The 22,881-nt window shown below is 40.2% G+C and overlaps 2 protein-coding genes across 2 annotated transcripts in view; both read left to right on the forward strand.

The window, feature by feature from the left end:
- Positions 1-2,857: 2,857 nt before the first annotated feature.
- LOC114057391 (spidroin-1-like) lies at positions 2,858-3,607 on the forward strand. Its single transcript, XM_027883631.1, has one exon. It carries the CDS (start codon positions 2,858-2,860, stop codon positions 3,605-3,607), a length of 750 nt encoding a protein of 249 aa, XP_027739432.1.
- The window catches only part of GPAM (glycerol-3-phosphate acyltransferase, mitochondrial), a 31,160-nt gene continuing 11,784 nt past the window's right edge, over positions 3,506-22,881 (forward strand). Inside the window, exons 1-14 of the mRNA XM_027883632.1 lie at positions 3,506-3,773; positions 5,238-5,368; positions 7,380-7,502; positions 9,646-9,719; positions 12,637-12,750; positions 13,967-14,116; positions 14,984-15,080; positions 16,032-16,168; positions 17,430-17,529; positions 18,243-18,455; positions 18,851-18,964; positions 20,843-20,928; positions 21,937-22,058; positions 22,852-22,859. Coding sequence (XP_027739433.1) covers positions 5,267-5,368; positions 7,380-7,502; positions 9,646-9,719; positions 12,637-12,750; positions 13,967-14,116; positions 14,984-15,080; positions 16,032-16,168; positions 17,430-17,529; positions 18,243-18,455; positions 18,851-18,964; positions 20,843-20,928; positions 21,937-22,058; positions 22,852-22,859 — 1,440 coding nt within the window. The 5' untranslated portion in view covers positions 3,506-3,773; positions 5,238-5,266. The remainder of the gene's footprint in view (positions 3,774-5,237; positions 5,369-7,379; positions 7,503-9,645; positions 9,720-12,636; positions 12,751-13,966; positions 14,117-14,983; positions 15,081-16,031; positions 16,169-17,429; positions 17,530-18,242; positions 18,456-18,850; positions 18,965-20,842; positions 20,929-21,936; positions 22,059-22,851; positions 22,860-22,881) is intronic.

The raw sequence follows: 22,881 nt of genomic DNA on the forward strand, positions 1-22,881 counted from the left end.
ACTTCAATAGAAGCAGGATAGAGTCTCCCTTTTCTGGAAGCGAAACCCAGCAGTATTTGAGCTTTTTGGAGCACATGCAGCTCTGAAAGTCTGTTCCTTTGAGGCACTCCAAAATTTTTCCCATTTGCTTGATTCCATGGCAACACAACATCACCACCAAGCTTTCAGTACTGAAATGAGATTTTACTACTAAGCCTGAGGATTTATACAACTGTAAAGAGATCTTGCTAAGCTGCAATTCCCATTAGACCAATTCAGGATCCTTTTCAAATGAGTGACAAAATTATCTCTGGATTTATTTTACAATGAGCCAAGAATTTTCTAAGGTTAGAAAAACAAGAAAATTGCTTTGCAGTCATAATGGAAACATTTTTTAATTATTATTACACAGAATCACTATGAGTAAAACACTGTATCTATTTACTGTTCTTTTCAAAACAATCTAGAGAATAGCCTAAGCAGTTTTCTCATGAATTATACCAAAATCAAACTCTAAAGGCTGCATAAAATTATGATAAAGCCACTGAGGCTTTTCTTCTGATTTTTGTATTGCTTATATCACAGCAATAAGTGGTTTGCAACCAGAAGAAATATACTAGTGTAAGAATGTTCAAGGACATGCCAAAAGCTCCATATTAGATTCTGAATGTACTACAGTTAATTTTATAGTTAATTTAACAGACAAGCTTGTTTTACACTCAGTGGATGAGAGTTTGCTGTGAGTTACACTATAGCACATTGAAACCTAGTGCACTTGTTGATACCCTATTTTTATGTGTGAAGGGGAAAAAAAAAATCCAAATTATTCCATACCTAGAGAAGTGTGTAAGCAGTCTTAAAGGGACTATTATTTGTGTGTAAGCAGTCTTGAGGGACTTTTATAAAAATTATCTACTAAGAAGTTCACAAATAACAATACAAATTCAGTGGAACAATTAAATTATTAGACAGCATTAGTAAGAATTTTCACTGTCTTATGTTTCCTGCATTTGCTTAGTCTCTGGATATAACTGCTCATTACCATCTGTTATAATCAGTTTTCATGTAATCCAGCTGTTGAATCATCCCCTCCAATGTGATTTCTGACATGATTCAGGCTCTGACTTCCCCTGTTGCACTCAGACAGACCCATGCTGGAAGCAATGATCAGGATGTGGGCTGCAGTGTTATACTTTGACTACTTCTTTGATCTGCTCCTTATGCCGAGAGAGTTACAGGAATACATGATGTAACACTTGATCTCACTTTTCTGAGTGGAGTTCAGAGCTTCCCCTTCTGATGCTTGCAAGAGGCTTGACACCTAGATCAAACACCATGCAATCCTGAGCATGGGATGTGGCCCTGCTCTGGGTCACAGAATCGGAGACAGGCCTTTCCTTCTCTGGCCTCCACTGGGGCAATGAGATGGTCATTGTGCAAGCAAAGCTGGGATGAGGATGTAATAACAGAGATCACAGATCTGACAGTAGCACGGTGACTCTGTCAGTGAAACTCTTATGAATTATTTCTTTTTCACACAGACTCCTGGCTTGGCTCTGATTAGTGAAGCAGCTACAAATCCTCTTAGCTGAAGCAGACCCAGTTGAAAGCAAAATCTGCCCCCTCTTTCCCAGTTGACCTTCAACAAATCACTTCCAAGAAAAAGTTGATATCAAGTCAAAAGCTTTGTTATAAAGCTGGACAGTTATGACACCTTGTATTTCAAAGTGGCCAGAGATTCTGGCTATGTTCCTTCTCAAGATCAAAACTTCTACGTGGGTGTTTGGTACACTTTCACCACCTCTCCTTCAACAGAACTGAAAGAACCACTAATCAAATTTGAAATTCTTGGCCCAGATTATGAGAAAACTGGATGAAAACTTTAGTACGTGAATGTGTTCTAAGAAGTACCATTAGAAATTGTCCGTCCTTTATACAAACTGTAATGCCTTAGAAAACAGTGCTTTGCAATACACAAACACTGCACTGCTTATTACACAGAAATGCAAACTTTATGTGAGTTGCACATATTTGTGAGTTTCACTCTCTCACATCTTAAACTATTTTTTATTTGAAAAGTAGGTGTCTTTGCAAGTCTACTTTGCAAAGAGTATCTTTTCTTGCTAAAGGGGGAAAACTCAGACTCAAAATCCCTTCTGAGCCATAAAATGCAGAATGCTCTTTGTAAACTATATGCTCTAATACTCCAGTAGTACTCCCCGAAGGCACTCAGTTGTGGGGAGTGGGGCAACTCATGTGTGCATATAGCAGTTGTTTTTTTGTCTATCACTTCTTATGCATCTTCTTTAACGTGTGAAAGGCATTTGTAATTCTTACTTAACAATTCTCATTTGTGATACATTCAAAATGACATCTAGAAGGAAGACCTTTAGGAGAATATCTCCTTGGGTTATTTAAATTTGTAAGTAGAGTATTTGTATTAGCATAAAACGATGTCTTGTATTTTGCCACTTTATTCCGGTGTTGCACTGCAAACACTCGGACGTTCAAAGAAGTAGTGTAGGCACTGGTTGGTCTGTAACTCAAGCCACAGAGAACCTGTCTTTAAATAGCCCAAGAATGCCAAAGCCAAAGGATACTGTCGCCGATGTTTGGTTAGGTGCAGCAATCTCAATCAACATTTACTTTTGCGCTCAGTAAAAGGCAAACTGGCACTGCCGCAAGGCCGGGGGGGGGGGGGGGGGGGGGGGGGGGGGGGGGGGGGGCAGGTCGATACCTGACCCGAAATTTCTGCAATTGTTCTCCACGGCAACTCTTGGGTCGCCGTAAACCCCATTTAAACACCACTTAAAACACCACCATTTCGCATCGCTTTTCCAGCGATTATTCCCGTTTTAGCGGTTCAGATTCGCGGGCGATGCAGCCGCGAGTCGCCGCTCCGGCCGGGCGCGGGGGCGGTGGTGGCGGCTGTTGGGACGATGCGGCGGCTGCCCCAGAGCCGGGGCGGGCACGCCAGGCACGGGCCCCGCAGCGGGGGTGCGGGGGGGGGCAGAGGCGCCGCGGCGGGGCGGGCGGGCAGCGGCGGGGCCCTGCGGCCGGCGGGGCTCGACAGGGCGCTCAGGAAGTCGCGTCAGGGGCGGGGGGCAGCGGCGGGGCCCGCGGTGCGGGGCTGCGCGGCCGGGAGCGGAGCGGAGCGGAGCGGAGCGGAGCGGGGGCGGCGCTGGGCGGGCGGAGCGGGGCGGTGCTGCCCCCGGCGGCGGGGCGGGGCAGCGCAGCGGCTGCCGCGTGGCGGGAGGGGCGGTGCGGCCCCGGCGGGCGCGGGGGGACGCGGGGCGGAGCGGCGGAGCGGCGGAGCAGGGTGCGGGGGCTGCGGGGGGCAGCGCGGGCAGGGCGCGGGGAGCCCCGGGGTACCCTCCGTGGCCCCCTCCGTGGCCCCCTCCGTGGCCCCCTCCGTGGCCCCCTCCGTGGCCCCCTCCGTGGCCCTGTGCCCGCGGTCGGCGCCCGCCCCCCCCGCGGCGGAGGGGCCGGGGAGGCGCGGGGCGGCCCCTTGGCAGCCGCGGTGCCCGGGGCGCTGCGCACCCGCACCGCGCTCAGCGCCGCGGTTTTATTTATAGCAGGGCTGGAGAGCGGCGGCGCTGGAGCCCGGAGCGCTGTGGAGCCCCGCTGAATCCTGCTGAGCCCGCAGCCCTGCTGGAGCCCTATTGATTCCCCGTGAGCCCTGCCGATCCCTGCTATCCCGGAGCGCTGTGGGTCCCTCGGGATGGCGGTGGCCGGCAGGTGAACAGCGCCAGCGGCGGAGGGGAGCGGGAGCTCGGGGTGCGGGTGTCTCACAGGTATGTGTGCGGGGACCGCTGCTGCTACTGGTGCTCACACGAGCTTTTAATGCCGTATTATTTTTTGAAGTTCACGTTTTGTGTGTGCCGGTGCAGCCAAGGTCACCTTGAGCACGAGGAGGACGCGTTTCCCTTCCACTGTTCGGAGGTTTACCGTTTTTTTTCTTTTTTTTTTGGTGTTTATTGGGGGATTTATATACTAAATTGCTCTGATTACAAAATAAAAGCAAATTGAATGAAAAGAGCTAGCAGAGACAAAAGGATGACTGCATGGCTATATTGGCTCAAACTCCAGTTTGTATTGAGAACTCTGCTTGGGTATCACCAGATGGGCTTGTGGCAGCTTGGACGGGGCACTAAGAAAGGCAAAAACGTTGTATTAAAGTTTTAGGCCTTGCTGTTGCAGATCTTAGCATACAACATACAGCATGGGATCATTCTTTATGGCTCATAGCTTGGCCACGACTGAAGTTTCTTTGCAGTAACAGAAGAGGAAGGTGCTGTCACTTTACAGTTTCTCTCGTTGACAATTCTGGGATTCCTATTTCAGTGGCTCTCCGTAACAGAGCAGTTTAATTTGTAGTGTTTTGCACTTATATTGTACCTCAGTTGTTTTTATATGTTTGCCCTTTCTTTTTTCTTTAGCGAAGGGAAAATGATTTGCTATGCTTGTTATATAAACTATAAAACTTCCATTTCAAAATAATAATGCAAGTTTAGACTTCTTTACTGCTTTTTAATCCCATAAGCCTGTAATGTCACTTATGTCAGCAGCATGTTCAGATTTAGGGGTGTTTTTTTATAGAGCACTCCTGAGGAGGAGGTTGCAAACTGGTTTGACTACATCTGGACCAGACACATAAAATATACTGTGAGATAGAATTGGGAGAGAACATTAATGACATTTTTTGTGGATCATAGGTGTCCTTGAGAAGTAGATAATAAAAGAGTGAGGTCATGGAGTGCAAGAGAATAGTAAAATTTTGAAAGTGGCTGAAATGTGTATCCTTGTGGCTGCATGGTTTAAGCCATGCTGTGAAGAATAGTGGAAAATTATAAAGGGACCATAGTGACCTTTAATGAGAAGAAGAGCAGTGAGAGAGAAGCATGCTGGAAGCTGATCGGTATGCTGTGCTTATGGAACTTGAATGTGCTGGTTTTTTTAGCATATTAAAATTGTGCTGATTTTTAGCTGCAATGAAACTTCTTTAGAACTGAACTTTTATTGAAAGGTGAAAAAATACCAATTTGCTAATTTATTGCTAGATGCCCATCACTGAGATTATGTGTGTGTTTCTGTATACGGGAATGTGTGTGTGTGTATATATATATATATATATATATATATATATATACACATATACATATATATATATATACACACACATAATATATACACACATGTATGTATGTGTGTATATCTATCTATCTATCTATCTATCTATCTATGTTATTATTTTGCAGTTTCTGATCTTCAGTTCCACTCCTGTGTCATGGATGAAACCGCTTTGTCCCTCGGAACAATAGATGTTTCCTATTTGTCCGCCTCAGCAGACTGCAGCATCAGTAGATGTAAGCATTCCAGTGAAGAATGGGTAAGTAAAAATTGTGAATGTTACTGGCCATATTTATTTTATTGTTTCTTCAAGTTGAAGGTGGACATTTTTATTGTTCTGAAGAACAAAGATAAGGCATTTCCTCTCTTGTGCACGATACAGTTTGGTCTTAATTTAACTTGAAATGTAAGGAGGAACCAACAGTTCAGTTCTGTGCCAAAGACTAATGTTGCTAGAGAAGAAATACCCTATCAAACCCTATTGATAGTCTTGCAGTCTTCTGGTCTAATGTTGCTAATCATTTTATGTAGCAGTTAATGTACAGAATCCCATTGTGGAGTAGCTCAAAAGTCAAGCAGAAGTCAAATAGAAAACTTATTGCTCTTCTGCAGGATGTAGTTTAAAACACACAGGCAAAAAGGAGCATGAAGCTGAAGATGCAAAGTTGTGTAGCCACTGAAGCTGGGACTTTTTGTGCAATACAGAAGGCAGAAAAAAATGGTGGATATGAATAAGAAACCTATTAAAAGTCTGTCCTCTGTTGAGTGAGTCTTGGGATTTGGAGGAGACAAAGGGTCAGTGAGCAGATCAGGCTGGGTGGAGCTAAAAGAGCCACATGGGGACTGGGTTGATGCTGGTTGGTTTAGCAGCAAAGGTCAGGAGAACTTAAACATGGATTTGGAGAGGAGGGCTTTGAACTTGATACAGAAGAAGAACTGGAGATGTGTTTAGAGTTGAGGGAAAAGATAGACGTCCTGGCAGCTGGGTTTTCTGTCTATCTAGATCTAAGTGACATCAGACAGCACGCTGCAGTAACCAAGAGATCTGTGGGATAAGGGCAGACAGAACAGAAGAAATAGGAAGCAGCTTTTCTGAGAAAGTAGTGGTGAGTTCAGTAAAGGGTTGGAGGCAAGTAGAAGAAGGACACTATTACAAAGTTGATTTAATTTGGTGTTAGCATTACAGAAAGTGAGAGAGAAAGGGATTATGGCAGGCTTAGGATCTTGATGCTTCTTTATTTCAGATGGAAGATTTACTCTTGGAATATTTCCCAGTTAACTTCAATACTCTTGCCAAGTGTCATATATGCCCAATTAAGTTTTTAGGCATCTGCAACATTGCTTTTGACTTTCTGGTTGTTTCTCACTGGGCTGAGTATATGAGGATGTGTTTGGGTTTTACGGCCCTTATGCTGGTTTATGGTATTGGTTCTACCCTGCTTCTCTTCCATGTAAATGTGCTATTTAAAACATCTTTTTGGTTTTGTTCTGGTTTGTTTCTGTAACTTCCCTTGTAGTACTGAAAATAACTTCCCTTTGAGTAAAATGTGTGGTTTAGAAATGGCAGCCCAGTGCTCATTCTCAGGCAAGCAGTGATTCAGTAGACTTTAATCGGAACAATCAGTGTCTTTGAAAGCATACTTAATGACAATATTTACATGATGTTCTAACATGAAGAACGAGTTCTGTGAATCCAGCTACTTTGGATTTTTTGGTTTTATAGTCTTCAGATAGACAGTGTAACCTTGGAGAAGGCACAGGGGTTCCTTTTTCGTATCACTCTTCATGAAACTGCTGGAAAGTGCTTTGAGAGTCCGTGGAGTTAATGTTTTGGATACACTGAGTCTTCTTGCAGTTTTACAGATGTGATGTTCAGTTGAAGCTTCAAATATATTGTTTATATTACAAGCACATTTACACTATTGAGAATGTAGTTTGCTGTTTATTTCTTTCACTTTTCTCAGCTGGCAGTTTTATTGGTGTTTCTTAATTAGTTATTATTTCTTTTAAAATTTTGTGTGTCAGCATGTGCTGCAGTGTTTAGGTACATCAGTACAACACTGACATTTTGCTTTTATTTCTTAAAATCACATCATCTGGAGATAATATAGTTTATTTTAGAAAAATCTTGGACAAATTTGTGCTTTGTGTAATTGAGGGGTAATTTTTTTTGTATGTGTGTGTCTGACAACTCCTCTTACTCAAAGTTTTCCCATACACTGTAAAACGTACATTTCTTTATATTTACACAGTGGTCTTTTGTTCTGCAGGGAGAGTATAACTCTCGTCCCACTCTCTTCCGATCTGCTACTTTAAAATGGAAGGAGGCTCTGCTGAGCAGAAAAAGGCCGTTTGTGGGACGATGTTGCTATGTATGCACTCCCCAGAGCCGGGTAAGGAGATTATAGACTGGATTATGTTTGACAATAATGCATAGTTGCAGCATAATGAAGTTGCAGTAGTTTCCTTACTTTCAGAATTAAGGTCACAGTGTTTTTACTTCGTAAAGTTTTTCACTATTGTTTGTGGTTATATTTTCTTTGTCATGGAATTAACGGATGACACAGACTTACTCTGATGCTTAGTCTCCCACCTTTCAGTGTGGATTTACTCCTTGCACAAAACTCTCCAGCTCCACAGAATTATCTCTAGGAAATGGTATAGCAAAATTAAGTTAATAACGGGAATTTGGTGCACATGGAAGTGTTAAAACTTGCTTTTAGGGCACTTTATTTCTCTATCCACAGAATAAATGCTGTTTCAAAACTAAGCAGTATGGCTCCCTTCAAACTTGGTCAATCCTGTTCAAGAGAGGACAAGTCAGTTTTCTGCACCTGGCTGATTCCTTGCTCCTCTGCCCAGCCTGGAAACAAGGAGTGCCAGTTGCAATAGTGGGGATATTTGTCTGCTGGGAACAGTGTCAAGATGGTGGCTCTAGAGGGGTTGCGCAAGCTGATTTAAAATGTGAACTTCATTGAACTGCAGTGGGCAGGCTTTCTGTAAGCTGAAGATGCAAAATGCTGATAAATGGTGTAATATAGTTTGCAGTCAGTTCATCCTGTAATTTTACAGTGTGTACACCCCGGGCTTTAAATTGCATTGTTCCACCAGCAATGAGCTCCGTCACTGGCTGCACTAAAGTGAAAATTTGCTTGTCTCTTTGACCAAGGAAAAGTTATTATTTCACTCAGTTCCTCTGCCAGAGCAGAACATTCCAGCAATGATACACAAATGTGGTGTAGAAATCCAAATGTACTGTGAAGGCTACGTATGGTTTGGGCAACAAGACAAGGAATTAGATAAACTGAGACAACTTCTAACAGACAAGTCAGGTGCTTTGGCTTGTGGAAAGGTGTGTATGAATCCTCAGCTTAGGGCTTTATACATTTAGTAACTAGACTGTTAGTAATTAGGCTGTTCGTCTCAAGCTGGGAATTATGCTTTAAAAATAAAAATCTTGTTCTGTATTTTGTTGCTGATTTTTTGGGGGAGACCAAGAACAAGTCACTTTTCTTTGCTGGAACATTTCATCAGCTTTTAAGATGCACAAAAAATCGCCAGTGAATAGTCAAAGAAATTAGTATTACCTTGAAGTTTCCTCCTAAGAGCTTAAAGCAACAATTGTTTGATTGAATGTACAGCACAGTTATGCTTTAGCATAACTGTTATCCCATAGTTATCCCATTGCAGAATTGATGGTGAGGCAGTTCTGCAGCTCTGCTGCTAACCATCTTTCTCCTTCACTGTCCTGTTTTTGTCTTCTTTGACATGCACAGTTCAGTAGTTTCAGCTGTCATTCACTGCTGGCAGGGTACCAATTTTATAATTGCATATTATCTGGATAGAAAGAAATTAGCCTCTTGGTCAAGGTATTTCCTTGGAATATGGAAGATTAAAGTTTAGGTCTTCCTGCCAAGGAATATTTGTTTATCCAAAGTGGAACTACTCCTAAACTCTCCCTAGTTAATAGCTTGAAATGTGGAGCCTGTAACAAGGATCTAGAAGGCTGAATTGAGTTTGTTGTTCAGGCAGAGCAGGAATGTGGAGATTTGCCACCAAACCATGGATGGATATCCTGACCCTTGGGCTGTTGTTACAGGATGCCTGATCTGCTGGCAAACCGGGTGTCACAGGCTGGGCGTCAACTGCTTGTGGTTATACTAATGCTGAATGCAGCATTAATGAAGTTCTGACTAAAGATGAGTTCTGTATTATGACAAGTCCTGGTTTATGTTGCATCAGAATACAATGAAATATTGTGGCTTGAAGGATACAGCCAATACAACCACACAGTAAAGCCTAGGGAATACTTAGAAAGTATTAGGGTTTGGAATAGAAACTTGAATTTCATTTTCCTTTTTGAACAGTTTGTGTGTACTGTATAAGCAGGTTCAGCGCTTCTGTGGTTTGGGTTTTTTTTTTATAGTACAAATGGAAAACATTGCATTATCTTAAATGTTATGATGAGTGTAACAGACACAGCTATTCTTATGTAATGAAATAATTCACCAATCTTTTCTTTTCTTGGTTTTACAGGATAACTTCTTCAATTCTAGTATTCCTTCTTTGGGTCTACGTAATGTTATATATATCAATGAAACACACACAAGGTAATGTAGCAAGTCTTTCTATGGCTTTTAAAATTCAGTGTGTTCTGATTTTATGACAGAGAAATCTCTAGGGTAGTCCAGGCTGAGTGAATATATATTATGGTCCTAAAATGCAGGAAGTGGTGCTGCCTTCAGGAGAGTAATGTACTTGTTAAATCTGGCTGTGTATATTTTTTGGGACCTGAGCAAAGTCCTTTGGGTTTATAGACAAGGAGCGTTAGCGTCAAACTTGTTTCACAAAAACCAGGGCACCTCTAGTTCCTTTAGTGCAAATGGCAACATCTGTGGCATAATGCTGAGAAAAGCTGATTTATTTCCATGTGTGGAATGACTTCAGGCTTCATTTTAATTTACTGAGCAGATCTGGCTCACAGTTTAGGCACTGACTGTTATCAGTAATGGCAATTAAATCTGAATATGTCTTGAGATACTTGTTCTGCCTCAGTGGCAGAGTGCAGCTCCTGAAAAATGGTGTATACAGCCTAAAAATGATGATCTGTCTTTGCACTAGTGCAGGCATATCTTGAGTGGTGGGACAAAGATACTGGAATTAAGCACAAATATTCTGTTCTTTGGAAAGTTAATAATGTTTGCTAAGTGTTTTTTACAATAATCATTAGCATAAGCAGGTTCTACAGTGTTTGCCATGGAGTCAGAGCAAACAAAGAGAGGCCAGCAGCCTAAAAGAAATGAGCCAAAGTGTCTGAGTGGAAGAAAGGCAGTATTGTGCTGTGCTTGAGAAGGAGGAAGCTAATGTTAGAAGCTGTTCTTTATTACACTTGAATTAATTATGGTGTTTTTTTTAAGAGTTGAGTTTGTAGTTTAGGATACAGAGAAATGACAGAAATAGTGTTTAATTTTAACTGGGTTTTTTAAAAATTAGTTTCAGAAGTCTAATGTTTGAATTGTTTTGAATGGTCAAAGTTACTTAAATTGGAAATAAAAGGGCAGAAAATATGGGTTAATGAATTAATCTGAAATAAATGAATGCCTTTAGCTCAGAACATCATTATGGTGTGAAAATCGACAGTTTTAATGAAGTTCTGCAGTCCCATGGGGTTACAAAGTCACAGTTTCCTGGCCTTAGAAAGCAAGAGGGTTCTCTTTAACTGCTGGAGTACTGTAACTGTATTGAGATGTTATCAGAGCTTTTGGCTGAGGTATGACTGTCAGTTTTTAATGTATCTTGACTGAGTCCGTTCTGTGTCGTTTTTGTCTTTCCTCATTACTACATGATCAGCAAACAGATTTTTCTAATTAAACTATATCATGTCTAAGCTGTAAAATGAATGTAGAAGTCTTCACACCATGACAGATACCTGCAATAGCTGTACGCTGGTGTGATGATATGTTCATAATTACCAAAATCATTGTCAGAAAGAAGCATATCCTTATCTTTGCTTTGTAGAAAAATGAGTAAGGCTCTCAAACTCCAAAGAGAAGGGGAAAAGGAAAAAAGCAATTAAAACAGAGTTATCAGTCTGCTTCTCTGACAGCATGAACAGCAAAATTCTTTGTCCTTTGAGGCAATCTGTGAATATTTGTGCAACCATTACGTGTCACACTGGCTTGTGCGCTCATCTTAATTACAGTGCAAGTGGCCTGTGTGCTCAGGTAGTTTGGCCTTTTGCAGCGTAAAAGTTCCTTCTCATCTTTCCTAGCTGTTTATAACACATGTATAAATTTACTGAAATGTGGTAGGGAGGTTTAGCAGCCAAGATCAGTAACTCAGGTGATGACAAGCAGCGAGACCTTGGCAGCACTCCAGCATGGAAACCACCCACGGTTCAGTTTGGGACACTCGCTAGAAAATCAGCCATGCATTGCACCAGCAGACCTCAGGACAGGGGTTTTATGTAACATTCAGTTCTCTGGTCTCAGGAATGGCCAGAATTTATTTTTTTTTTTTGTCCAACTCTTAACTCTGCCTGATGGCATCAGCTCTGCTGTTCTGGGGTCCCAGCTGTTTGTTTTGTGGGGTGACCCGCACAAGTGATGGCTTGCCCAGTCCTAACCTGGTGGCTGAGGGGGGTGAGAAGGAAAATACTAGTGAATATTCACTGCTGGGGAATGGATTTTTAGCCCTTCCTGTATCACTTGCATCTTCTGTGATGTTTGATGTTCTAAGTAGCATTTTCTCAGGTGATTGCTGCTTATATGATCTAGATAGTAAAGGACAGCGTTAATTTGAAAAGAAGAGACTGTCTGCATAAGAGAAATTGCCTTAAACACTTGAATTTGTAGAGATTTACTGATTTTTCAGTGGTTCTTCTCCTGCTAAAACTTTGCAAGGAGAAGGTGTATAGGAGGCAAATAAAACTGGGTGTTTGAAACCACTGGGAGGGAAGAAAAAGTTACTAAAAAAGTGTTTTTAGTTTTGGTAGCTACAGTTTGCATTAGCCATTTTCAAAAGTTTCTGAGAGAGTTTACCCTGTGCTTACGTGAGCAACTTTCCCAAGAGAACCCAATGTTCCTTCAAGAAGTTGACAAACCTCTTAGCTGGGCATTTGCTTTCCTCAGTGGAAAGTCAACAAATTGGAAGTCACGACTACCTCTTCTCTTGACCTCGTTGAGCTGGGGGAGTTGGTTCCAGCAGAGAGACAAAATGTATGTGCTGCTTTGTTTGCTACTTTCCTGTGATACCGTGGGTGTTTTAAGGCCAGTATCACCCTCCATTGAAGTGATGTAGACTCCAGTTGTCTCAGATATTTTGTGCTGTGTATGAGTTATTTCATCTATAACATGGGCATATTGGCAATTTACTAGAAGATAAAGGAAGCTCCTAGGCAGCCGTTCATAAAACTTCACTTAACTTTTGCTACTTAATTGTATTTTTAGGTATTTTTCATACTGGTTTTTTTTTTTGGCAGTCAAAGATTTTGATAATCAGACTGAAAAAACCTTTTTATTTTTGTAGGTACAGGGGGTGGCTTGCAAGACGGTTTTGTTATGTCCTTTTTGTGCAAGAGAGGGATGTTCATAAGGGTATGTTTGCCAAGAATCTGACAGAAAATGTGCTGAATAACAGCAGGTAAGAGAATGCATAATATTTTTTAAATTTCTAGCATGTTTGATATAAAAATTTGGAGACTGCAAGTTTTAGGAATCAGACTATTTAAAATACTAGAAAATACAGTGTCTTTAGCACAGCCTTTCAGGGCTGTAGCTTGCAATTTCTGTTTGAATAGTAAAAGAGGGGATTAAAGAAGTACAGGTCTCCAGATGAATGATGCCTAGTGGGGGAACACCAGCCAATACACAGAAAAATAAATTGCTACACAGGAGCTCTTCAAACTTTTGTTTATGTAATTCATGTAAAGCATTACCGCCAAAGTTATGCTGCAGTCATCAGAAAATGTCAGTGTTTCAACAATAACAGGAAAGCAGCATTTTGAAGTACCCTGAGTGTACACCTGGAGCACGAGGCAAAAGTAGAAAATGGCTATAGAGTGAAATTCCCACCCTTTACTTTGAGGAGCTTGTTTTCTGTTTCATAGATCACATTTTAAATGGCATGTTGAGCCCCTCATTAGCTATTAAGGGATCAGTTTCCCCTGGACACAAAGAAATTCAACCGCATGCCCCCTCCTTGAGTCTACTTTTGTCAGAAGGCACACACTGCCTACATTAACATTACCAATTCTCCTAAATTTTTAATGTTTGAGTCCATCTGAAGATGACAGTGTTGCTTCTGAAAAGTAAAGCAGACTGTGTTGTACCATAGTTATAGTGTGTTGAGCCAGTTAATCTCACTTAGATTTGCTTCAAATGGGAAAAGTAGGCCTTATAAATTTTGTTACACTTTGTGAAACTGAGAATTCAAGGGGAACAGTACTGTAGAAGTTCAAATTAGCAACTGTATTAACCTGTCTAATGAGTAAGTGTAAGTGAAACTGTTATGACAGGAAAAATATTAAAACAAATGAGATTTCATCTACTCTCTCTGAATTTTTAACCTTATTAACCATTTCTGAAAAGTGGCAGTCACTTAATATTAGTAACTGTGATCTGCATATATACTGTTTATATGGTCAACTTTGAGTGTATTCAGCCATCAACTGCATGGTAAATCAGAGCTTAGAAAACTATTGAATTAGACTGGATGCATGTGGAGTACACAACACTTCAGCGTAGTTGTTTTTTTATGTTTGCAAGTTACTCCTGTAGTGATGCGTAGCTCATTCCCAGCAGTTGTTGTGTGTGTCTTGGACTCTTCTGTCTCATACATTTTATTTTTTAATGTTAAGAGTCCAGAAGGCCATAGTAGATGAAGCTTCTGAACCAAGTGCTCCAGGTAGTTTTGCTCAAACGGATCCTAAAGCTATCAACAAAGTGAAGAAGAAAGCTAGGAAAATTCTCCAAGAAATGGTAGCAAATGTGTCACCTGCTTTAATCAGGTAAGAAAAATGTCTCATTGGTGTTGTAAGTGGGTGGAAGAATGGAAAAGCTCTTTATAATACCAACAGAGCTTGTAACACATAAGTAGTGAATAATTGTTCTAAAAATAATACATTATTTTTGCATATTTTTTAATATTAGCTTACAAAATAGTAGTTATTCTTCATTTTCAGATGCAGAAGAGACCCTCTGCCTTTCCAAGGGATAAATCTTTTAAGATGAAATACCAACTTTTATTTCCTCCCAAAACTAGGTTTGGTACTAATGCTTCTACCAATATTGGCATCATTTCAGTCTCATTCAGTTATCTACAGCACCCTGGACTGTGGAAGATCATTTTCCCAGTAGCCTATTGAATATTCTAATCTGTAGTTAGAAATACCTCAGAGAGAGTCTTATTTTAGATAAAATCTTCTGCTGTTGTATCTGCCTTTACAACTAAGCATGAATTTGTCTCTGTCATGTTCCTAGTTCATCAACGTCTGTTGCAAATTCTAGATTTTTTGGAACTATATTAACTTCTCCCAGATACGCTTAGTCACCTAACATGTCACCTAACTAACTGTAATAACTTAATTACAGTTGATCATAGGACCTTGGTGAACTTTCCCCACAGACAGTGGTCCTACCCTTTGAACAGCCTTCACTGAGGTTAACCCTGACAAGATCTGGGTCATAACTGCAGGAGGCTGAAATGTTTTACTAACCATAGGCAAAAACTTGTTTAGCAATTGGATTTTGCAGTATTTTTGTTTGAATGTAAAGTAATCAAGATTTTATGGCTTTGCCTTTAGTCATAGAGAAGCAAATTAAAAGAGAGGCAGCACTGAATGAAGCTTTTTGGGTTTTATTTGCTCTTCTTTTAGGTTGACTGGCTGGGTGTTACTGAAGTTGTTTAACAGCTTTTTCTGGAATATCCAGATCCACAGAGGTCAAATAGAAATGGTCAAAGCAGCAACAGAGGTAAGGAAAGGTGGGAAAAATCTAATAAGGTAGATTTCTGATGTAGTGTCTGTGAATATTTACAACACTTCTCTTTTTATGAGGGTTTTGCTAAGTCTGTATGAAATGAGATTGTAGATAGAACTGTCTTGTATCTGTGAAATAGTGTTCTTAAATATAATGCTCTTCGAGTTGTGTAACCTGAAATACTATGTGAATTCTGGTTTTACCTTTGCTTCAGGATCGAATTTTAGCTATCAGGCTGAATGGAACCTGCATCCAACACTGTTCTTTTTTTTTAAGCTGAGGCAGCCAATAATAAATCAGCAGATCTATTTAGGATTTTTCCTTTTACCTTGATTTGGAATGAAAGTCTTTAAGAAATAAATGCTTCCTATTTCTTACAAGCAGTACATTCCCAGTTCTTTGGTACTCATTAAAATTGGTCAAATGAACTCCTAAATTCTACCATTTTCCTTACACTCACATTGATTCTTTTTGAAGGATTTACCTTAGAAATATTGGTTAGATAAATGAAAAAAACAAACAAAAAAGCTCCCTATTATTTTCTGTTGTTTTTTGATTATAGTGTTTGGGAACCCCACTGTTCATAGATCCTTGCTAATATCTAATGGAAATACCAGTACTTTTGGTGACACTGAAGATTTTTCCACATTCCTTTAATTGTTTGATTATTGTCTGAAGAAATTGGGAGTATTAATTAGTGCTAATGTAATGCATGCAACTGAAAACTGCAGTCCATGTAAATTAAGTACGGTTGACTAAAAAATCCTCATTGTCACAGCTGAAGGAAAACCAGAAGTTAAAAAACTCAATGATGGTAACTGGAAAACACCATCAGTTCTGATAAGATGATGCTGGCAATCTCAGTGAAGGATTTTAGAAATGGAGTAATTTTCCATGTTTCTTACCAACTGTCTTCTCTCTTTTTTCCTTCTCTCCCCACCATAGATGAATTTGCCTCTTATCTTTTTGCCTGTTCACAAATCCCACATTGACTACCTGCTTCTTACGTTCATTCTTTTCTGCCACAACATCAAAGCACCCTACATTGCTGCAGGGAACAATCTCAACATCCCCATTTTCAGGTAATAACCTCTTCTTATTTGAAAAAGACTGAGATGGCGGGATCTGACCTGTTGTGCAATATGTCTTATGTCCAAGTGCAAGAATATCTAAGTGTAGCTGGACGATCATGTATAACAGAGAGAGAGCATGCCAACATCCTTCTGAGAAGCTCTCTCATAACCTAAGTAGGGTAAGGAAGGATATTCCTTCCTTCTACTAGTCTCAGAGTGGATAGGTGACTAGGAAAAGATGACTATGTGAATAAGTGTAGTGAATGGACAACACTTCTTCATGAAATTTAGCGAGCTGGCTAATGGGCAGCAACGCTACTGGGTGAATAATACTTTGTGGGAAAGTATTCCACTTTAGTCTGTGTATAAATTATTTTTCTCGTGGCTGAAGAACCTAAGGTCTTTTACATAATATTTGACCATAACTGATTTCTAAGTGATGAGGAAAAAAGGAGGATACCTTGACTTCAAGAGTATTTGCACCAGTAGGTGCTGGTCTGTAATAATCACCGTGAGAAAGGCATTCAGGCTCTATAAACTATCAATTAAAATGCTATCTATTAGGGCCAGCAGAATAAGGAAAGAGAGATTAGCATAGATAATCCAGCATCCCTTTAGGCACTGGGAACCCTGTGTTCTGCAGCATTCAACAGGCCTCTGATCCACACCCAGCTTGTGGGCCCTGTCTGCAGAAAGGGTTACCCCGTTTTGGTCCTTTGAGCTGGTGTAGGATTTGCTTGCAAGAAAACAACTCTATTCATCATTCCTTCTGCCAAGCAGAAAGGATGTTCTCGTGAGAGCTTCTTGCTCCACTGTGAGATAAAGGCAAGACCGTGCAGGTGGTGTAATTGCTGGTGCCAAGTGGGAGCTGCCCGCAGATTGCTCTGTTAAAATGAGCTGGCTGAGCTGATCCTGCAGCCGAGGGGTATGTGCAGCGTGGGCATGAAGATGCTGTTTGTGCAGCACAGCACAGCCTCAGGACAGCTCAGGTTAAGTGTTAGGTGGATCACCAGCATCTCAGTGTACAAGTCTCCCAGAAAGTGGTCTGTCAGGGGAGTGAAATGGAGCAAGACAGGATGGAGAAATCTGTTTCATAAGTTAAATGGAGAAATATTTGTGTGGTCCTCTCATGTGCAAGTAGTATAGTACAGTTCAGTCTTTGGGAATTTCAGTTATTTCCGTTCCTGTTGTGTGCTAGGAGTTTTGTGCTGGATGTGTAGTAGCTTCCTGCAACTAAGTTCAATGAGTATATTCCTTCTTTATTCTGCAGCACGTTGATCCGCAAGCTAGGAGGGTTTTTCATTCGTCGGAAGTTGGATCAGAGTCCTGATGGTCGTAAGGACTTCCTCTACAGAGCTTTGCTCTATGTGGTATGTATTTCTTGTTGTTGTTTCAGTAGGTAGCGTTTCAGTTGGGTGCAAGTGGGAGAGTAAGTTCCATCTGTCTGGGGATCTGTTTTCCTGCTTTGAATTTGTCTTCAGTTTCATGCTGCAAAAAGGGGATTAATTTTTGTATGAGTTCTCGAATTTATAGAATTAAAGAAAATTGAATGCTCAGCCCCTTTGAGGATGAACAGATTTCCACCTTGCATAGTCGCTACTAAAGGATGTGGAATCAGTGCTCCCTGAATTAATGTTAGGCTTTGTTTCTCTGATGTCTTTTGTTCCAAGGCATATCTACACTAACTCTGATAACATAATGGAAGTCTCTGTTTATGATGGGTTGATGTAATCCTTTGTACCATTCAGTATAATAGCTGTATTTGCATCTTGGAAGATGGGATGTGCTGGGGAAACAGGAGAAGAGATGAATGCGAATTGACTAGATCAACTGTTGCTAGAGATGCTCTTTGAACAAAAGTCATTATACTGCTTGTATATTCATGCAAATTCAGTTGCAGATTCGTCTGGGTTTGTGTCAAGCATTAATTATTGCTTTTTTTTTTTTCACAAGTGTTTGTGCCAGCTCATGGTCTTCTGTGCTTTTAAAAGGAAATAGTTGCTGACAGTATATTTCAAATGTGAATTGGCTAATATAATTAGATATTTAATTTTTTTTTCTTTTCCAATCTTTTTGTATTCAGCACATAGAAGAACTGCTGAGACAGCAGCAGTTTTTAGAAATATTCTTGGAAGGCACACGGTCTCGAAGTGGAAAGACATCTGGAGCTAAAGCAGGTCTTTTATCTGTGGTAGTGGATGCTCTCTTCTCAAATGCTACTCCTGATGTCCTAATTATACCTGTGGGAATCTCCTATGATCGCATAATTGAAGGTCACTATAACAGTGAACAGCTGGTAAGAGCAATTGAACAACTTGTTTTGCCTAGGGGATTTTCTGCTTATGTGCAGGAAAACGTGTTACAGAGTTAAATGATGTGCTAGTAGTCCTGTCACAGGTACTCGGGATTAGTGTTGGAGAGCAAAGAGCCATTCATCACAAAACCTCTCTGATAGGAAGTGCTGAGGGACAGGTGACATACTTCCACATGCAAATTCGTGACATAACAAATAATATGTTCCAGTGGATCTCTGTGGAGAAAAGTAGTTCTCTAACGTATAACTTTTAAGTTATAAGGTGTGTCAAAAGCTTCGGCCTTGCTTTGTCTGCTGCTGCATGCATTTTAATTTTCAACATAACCTTTTAATTGCATAGTGGAAGAAAACTCAAAACAGCCACCTCTGTTTTCTAGGGCAAGCCCAAGAAGAATGAAAGTCTTTGGAGTATAGCTAGAGGAGTCTTCAGAATGCTGCGGAAAAATTATGGTTGTGTCAGAGTAGATTTTGCACAACCATTTTCCTTAAAAGTAAGTTTGATTTCTTGAAAATCTGTTTGAAGGTTTGACATTTTTGACATTTCAATAATGGGACACATTTATTTTGATGTTTCTTTTGTGGGTTACCATCAGTAGCATTATCTGCTGAAGCCCATTCTGGTAGGACAAAGTACCCCCGTTTTGATGAATATGAGAGTCTTCAGACGCATTTGTGTTAAGCTGAAATAGTCTCAAAGCCGATGAAAAGGGTTAGTTTTGAAATGGTTTAAGTGTTCTTACTGGGGTTCTTTGTTTGTTTAACAAACAGTCTTTAAAATGATCCTTGTACCATGCAGTAATCCTTTATGTAGTAGAAACATTAGGAGTTGAAGGAAACTGAATACTCTTTTCCAGTTTAAGTAATTTAATGGCATATGCTATTACTGAAGAACGGCATTTGTCTCACTAGATATTTGAAATTGCTAAGTAAATTTGTAGCTATAAAAGTATTATGAATAGTATATTGTGTATATAGGTGTTTTGTAGCCTCTCAAGGAATATAGTGCTGTGGTAGTATCTGTCTTCACTCCTCAAATCTTCCCTGATCTCTACTGGTACTATACTTATCTGCATTTCACTAATCTGTATTCTGCCACAGTATGCCTTATTTTTAGTGTGGCTTTAATAAGATTAACTACTGCAACAGCAACCTACTAGAACATTATTCAAATTAATTAGGTGTTCTTTTTTCTGCCCTACTTCTCTCAGAAGAGCAGGAGGTTGGAGAGCTTTGGAGGGTTCAGTTACCACAGCATGAAATTATTGTGACCGTCTGCACTGCATTATAATTAGCGTAGTAAGGAAAGATACTAATGCACTTCAAGGAGGAGGTTTGGGCTATTCTTGGTAGGGAGTTAACAATTCTTCTTGGATCAGTGTAAGGAAAAGAAGGTTATCTGCCCTCTTAATCTAGAGAAATGCTAATCACTCTTTACCTTCCCAGCAACCTCTGTCAGGTCTCATTTGTATGTGTATTCCTCATTGTACCTCAGAGGGGAGATGAATGGCATAAATCATTTAAGTGTGCCTTAACTCAGATTTGCAGAAGTTTAACTGTAGTTATGTCACTGCAGGTTTTTCTAGAGCAGATGAGCTTTGGGGGTTAATTTTGGGCCTCTGCAGTTCTGTAAGCACAGGCTTGGAAGCGGGAGAGAGTGAGCTGGCTGTGAAAGTCTTTTAAGCAGCTTTCCTGGGAGGGAACTGTTTTCCTGAGCAGCAGGTTAAGTGGCTCTTTAGTTTCCCATTCTTTATAGAAACCGAAGGAACACAGAGTCCTAAAAACAGAGCAGTGTAAATGCTAACCTATAAGGAGAGGCTTTTGAGAATTTGGGGATTCAAGAATTCCAAGCATGCAGTGCCCTGCCTGCTTCCCGGGTGCTTAAGTTTATGACACTGTGAGGGGCCTTGCAACTGGAGTTTACCTATGGAGACGTTCTCCATCCTGGCATTTGAAGAAAGCAGCAGCAAGCAGTAATTACTCCATGTTGGTTCTGAATGGGTATTAGGCTTTGCTCTCACTCATGTTAATAAGGCAGTTCTCATTAATTTAATCGTGGAGAAGCTCGTCTCAAAGGAGTTGTTCCCAGCAGGGTGCTGACAGGGGTTATGTGTTGTTTTCATTGCAGTGTTTTGCATGAGGTACAGATTCCTTGATGTGGGAAGTTTGCTTTTGCATAAAATAAAGTCAGAAGTGAATAAGCTGTTGAAAACTTTTAATATCTCCAACCTTATTACTGCTTTTTTAGTGTGAACTATTTTTAATCACAGTTGCATTTTGAATAATTGCCTTTTTTCCTACAGTAATATCATCACTTGAATGCAAGAGTAAGGTGGAAAAAGTACAAAAAATAACAGTTTTTCTTTTAACAGGAATATGTAAACAGCCAAAGCCAAAAACCTGTGCCTGCTCCTCTTTCTTTGGAACAAGCTTTGTTACCAGCTATACTTCCATCAAGGTAGAGGGTTTTTTTTTTATATTTTTGAGAGGGAGGACAGGTTGGGATTGTTTGTTTGTTTGTCTTCCTAATGTTCTGCATTACATTCCAAGCTGTGCTTGAACTCCCTAAGGGTAATTTGTTTATAGAAAAATGAAAAGCTTAGACAATTATAACAGCAATTTGTTATAGAAGTTGCATTCTTTCTGATGAGCTCTGTTTAAATAAATTTGAGGAGGCTTTTTAAAAGGTTTTGGTTTTGTTTGTTTGTGAGATTTTTGTTTGGGTTTTGGTTGCTTTGGTTTGTTTGTTTTTATTTTAGTGACCTCTCCTGGTTTAATTATAAATTTTATAGAACAACTTGGGGAAAAAAATGATATGCTTAATGAAAAGTGAAGGATTTTGTTTTAAACCTCACCAAGATTGCACAAGGCTTTTGGAATAATGACAAAACAAATAGGATCTGGGAGTGAGTACCCCTTGCTCTCAAGGAGGTGACTGTCACTCAGAACTGCAAAACTGCTCAAGGGCTAGATCTGTATTTGTTACATAGATACAGAGGTCTCTGCTGTAATTGTACAAACCTGAGTGCTCCTGGTGGAGACAAAGTCAGTAATTTACCTTTAGAAAGTTGTAGGTCGATATAAAAGACCATTTCTAGTTTGTGGAGAGACTGGGCTCTATCCATCTTTTAGGTAGATTTGTTTATTCTGCTGTTGTCCGTATTCACTGAAGGGAAAAGAGCTGTGGGGTGCAATTGGTGTTACAGCAAAGTCATGAATAGCCATAGAACAAGGTTGCAATATTTCTTGTGGTGGTCTTATCTTAGATTGTTGTTTAGTGTGAAGAAATAATCTGTAGAAGTTGGTAGAGCTTTTCACAGGGGACATTTTTCTGCCCTTACCAGACTACAGTGGTGTTTTATGCTGTTTTTTGGTTAGTATATATATAAAAAAAATTCAGTCTAGGTTATTTTACGTTTTGATCAAAATATAAGTGTCATCATGTTAATTTTTATTCTTTATTTAGACCTAATGATACTGTGGATGAAAGTGCAGCGGCCTCGCTGCCCAACTCCAGGGATATCACCTGTGAACCCTTCAGAAGAGAGCTGATATCCAACTTGGCTGAGCATATTTTGTTCAGTAAGTGTTAAGAGTATTACTACCACAGAATCATAGAATGGTTTGGGTAGGAAAGGACCTTAAAGGTTTTACAGTTCAACCCCTCTGCCGTGGGCACGGACACCTTCCACTAGACCGGGTTACTCTCAACTGCCTGTTTTGTTTTGCTGACTGAGTGAATTTGCTGTTTGGTAATGTCATACTTCCTAATTCTCTCCATTCAGGTGATTGTTTCATGACTTCAAATGCTCTCTTGACAATTCTACACTCCTTGCCTTTTTCTCTCCTCTTCAGAATTTAATGAACTCTTTTTCTCATTTAGATTTCTGATTAAGCTTTTTGTTCTGTCTGTTTTGCTAACTTTTGTATTGCTTGGACTAGTATACTAAACTTGCTGTACTCTGAAGAGTTTGATAGTCCTACTGGTACACTGATTTCTTACCTCTTCATGTGAGAAGTTATTGGAGTGTCTGAATGGCACTATTTTAAGATGATACCCTCATGAACTCATCTAGCTGCATGGACCAGTGTTACCACGTTTTATAGGTTATGTGGTGTATACTTCAGTCAATAGACCTGTGATTTGTGGTATAAGAAATGCATACAAAATAGTACTTAGCTTGGCTTAGTTAATGTTTAAGCTTTATTCGACCTTCTTCAAGTTCATGTTACTTTGATTACTTAAATATTGTTACTATATAGACACAACATACTTTGTGTTTCATTCAGTAGGTACAGTTTGGTGCCAACATCACTATTAATATCACTGTTATTATTTTTTAAATAATAGGCACTCTTTCACTTTTGATGATGTTCTCAGTCTTTCAGGTGCTTAACAAGTTTATCTTGT

Source organism: Empidonax traillii, unplaced genomic scaffold, assembly GCF_003031625.1.
Source record: "Empidonax traillii isolate 1590-97213 ecotype Southwest subspecies unplaced genomic scaffold, ASM303162v1 scaffold130:size970688, whole genome shotgun sequence".
Classification (NCBI taxonomy): Eukaryota; Metazoa; Chordata; class Aves; order Passeriformes; family Tyrannidae; genus Empidonax; species Empidonax traillii.

Excerpts from the sequence above, each read along its gene's own strand:
- LOC114057391 (XM_027883631.1), top strand. The coding sequence starts at position 2,858 with ATGCAGCCGCGAGTCGCCGCTCCGGCCGGGCGCGGGGGCGGTGGTGGC.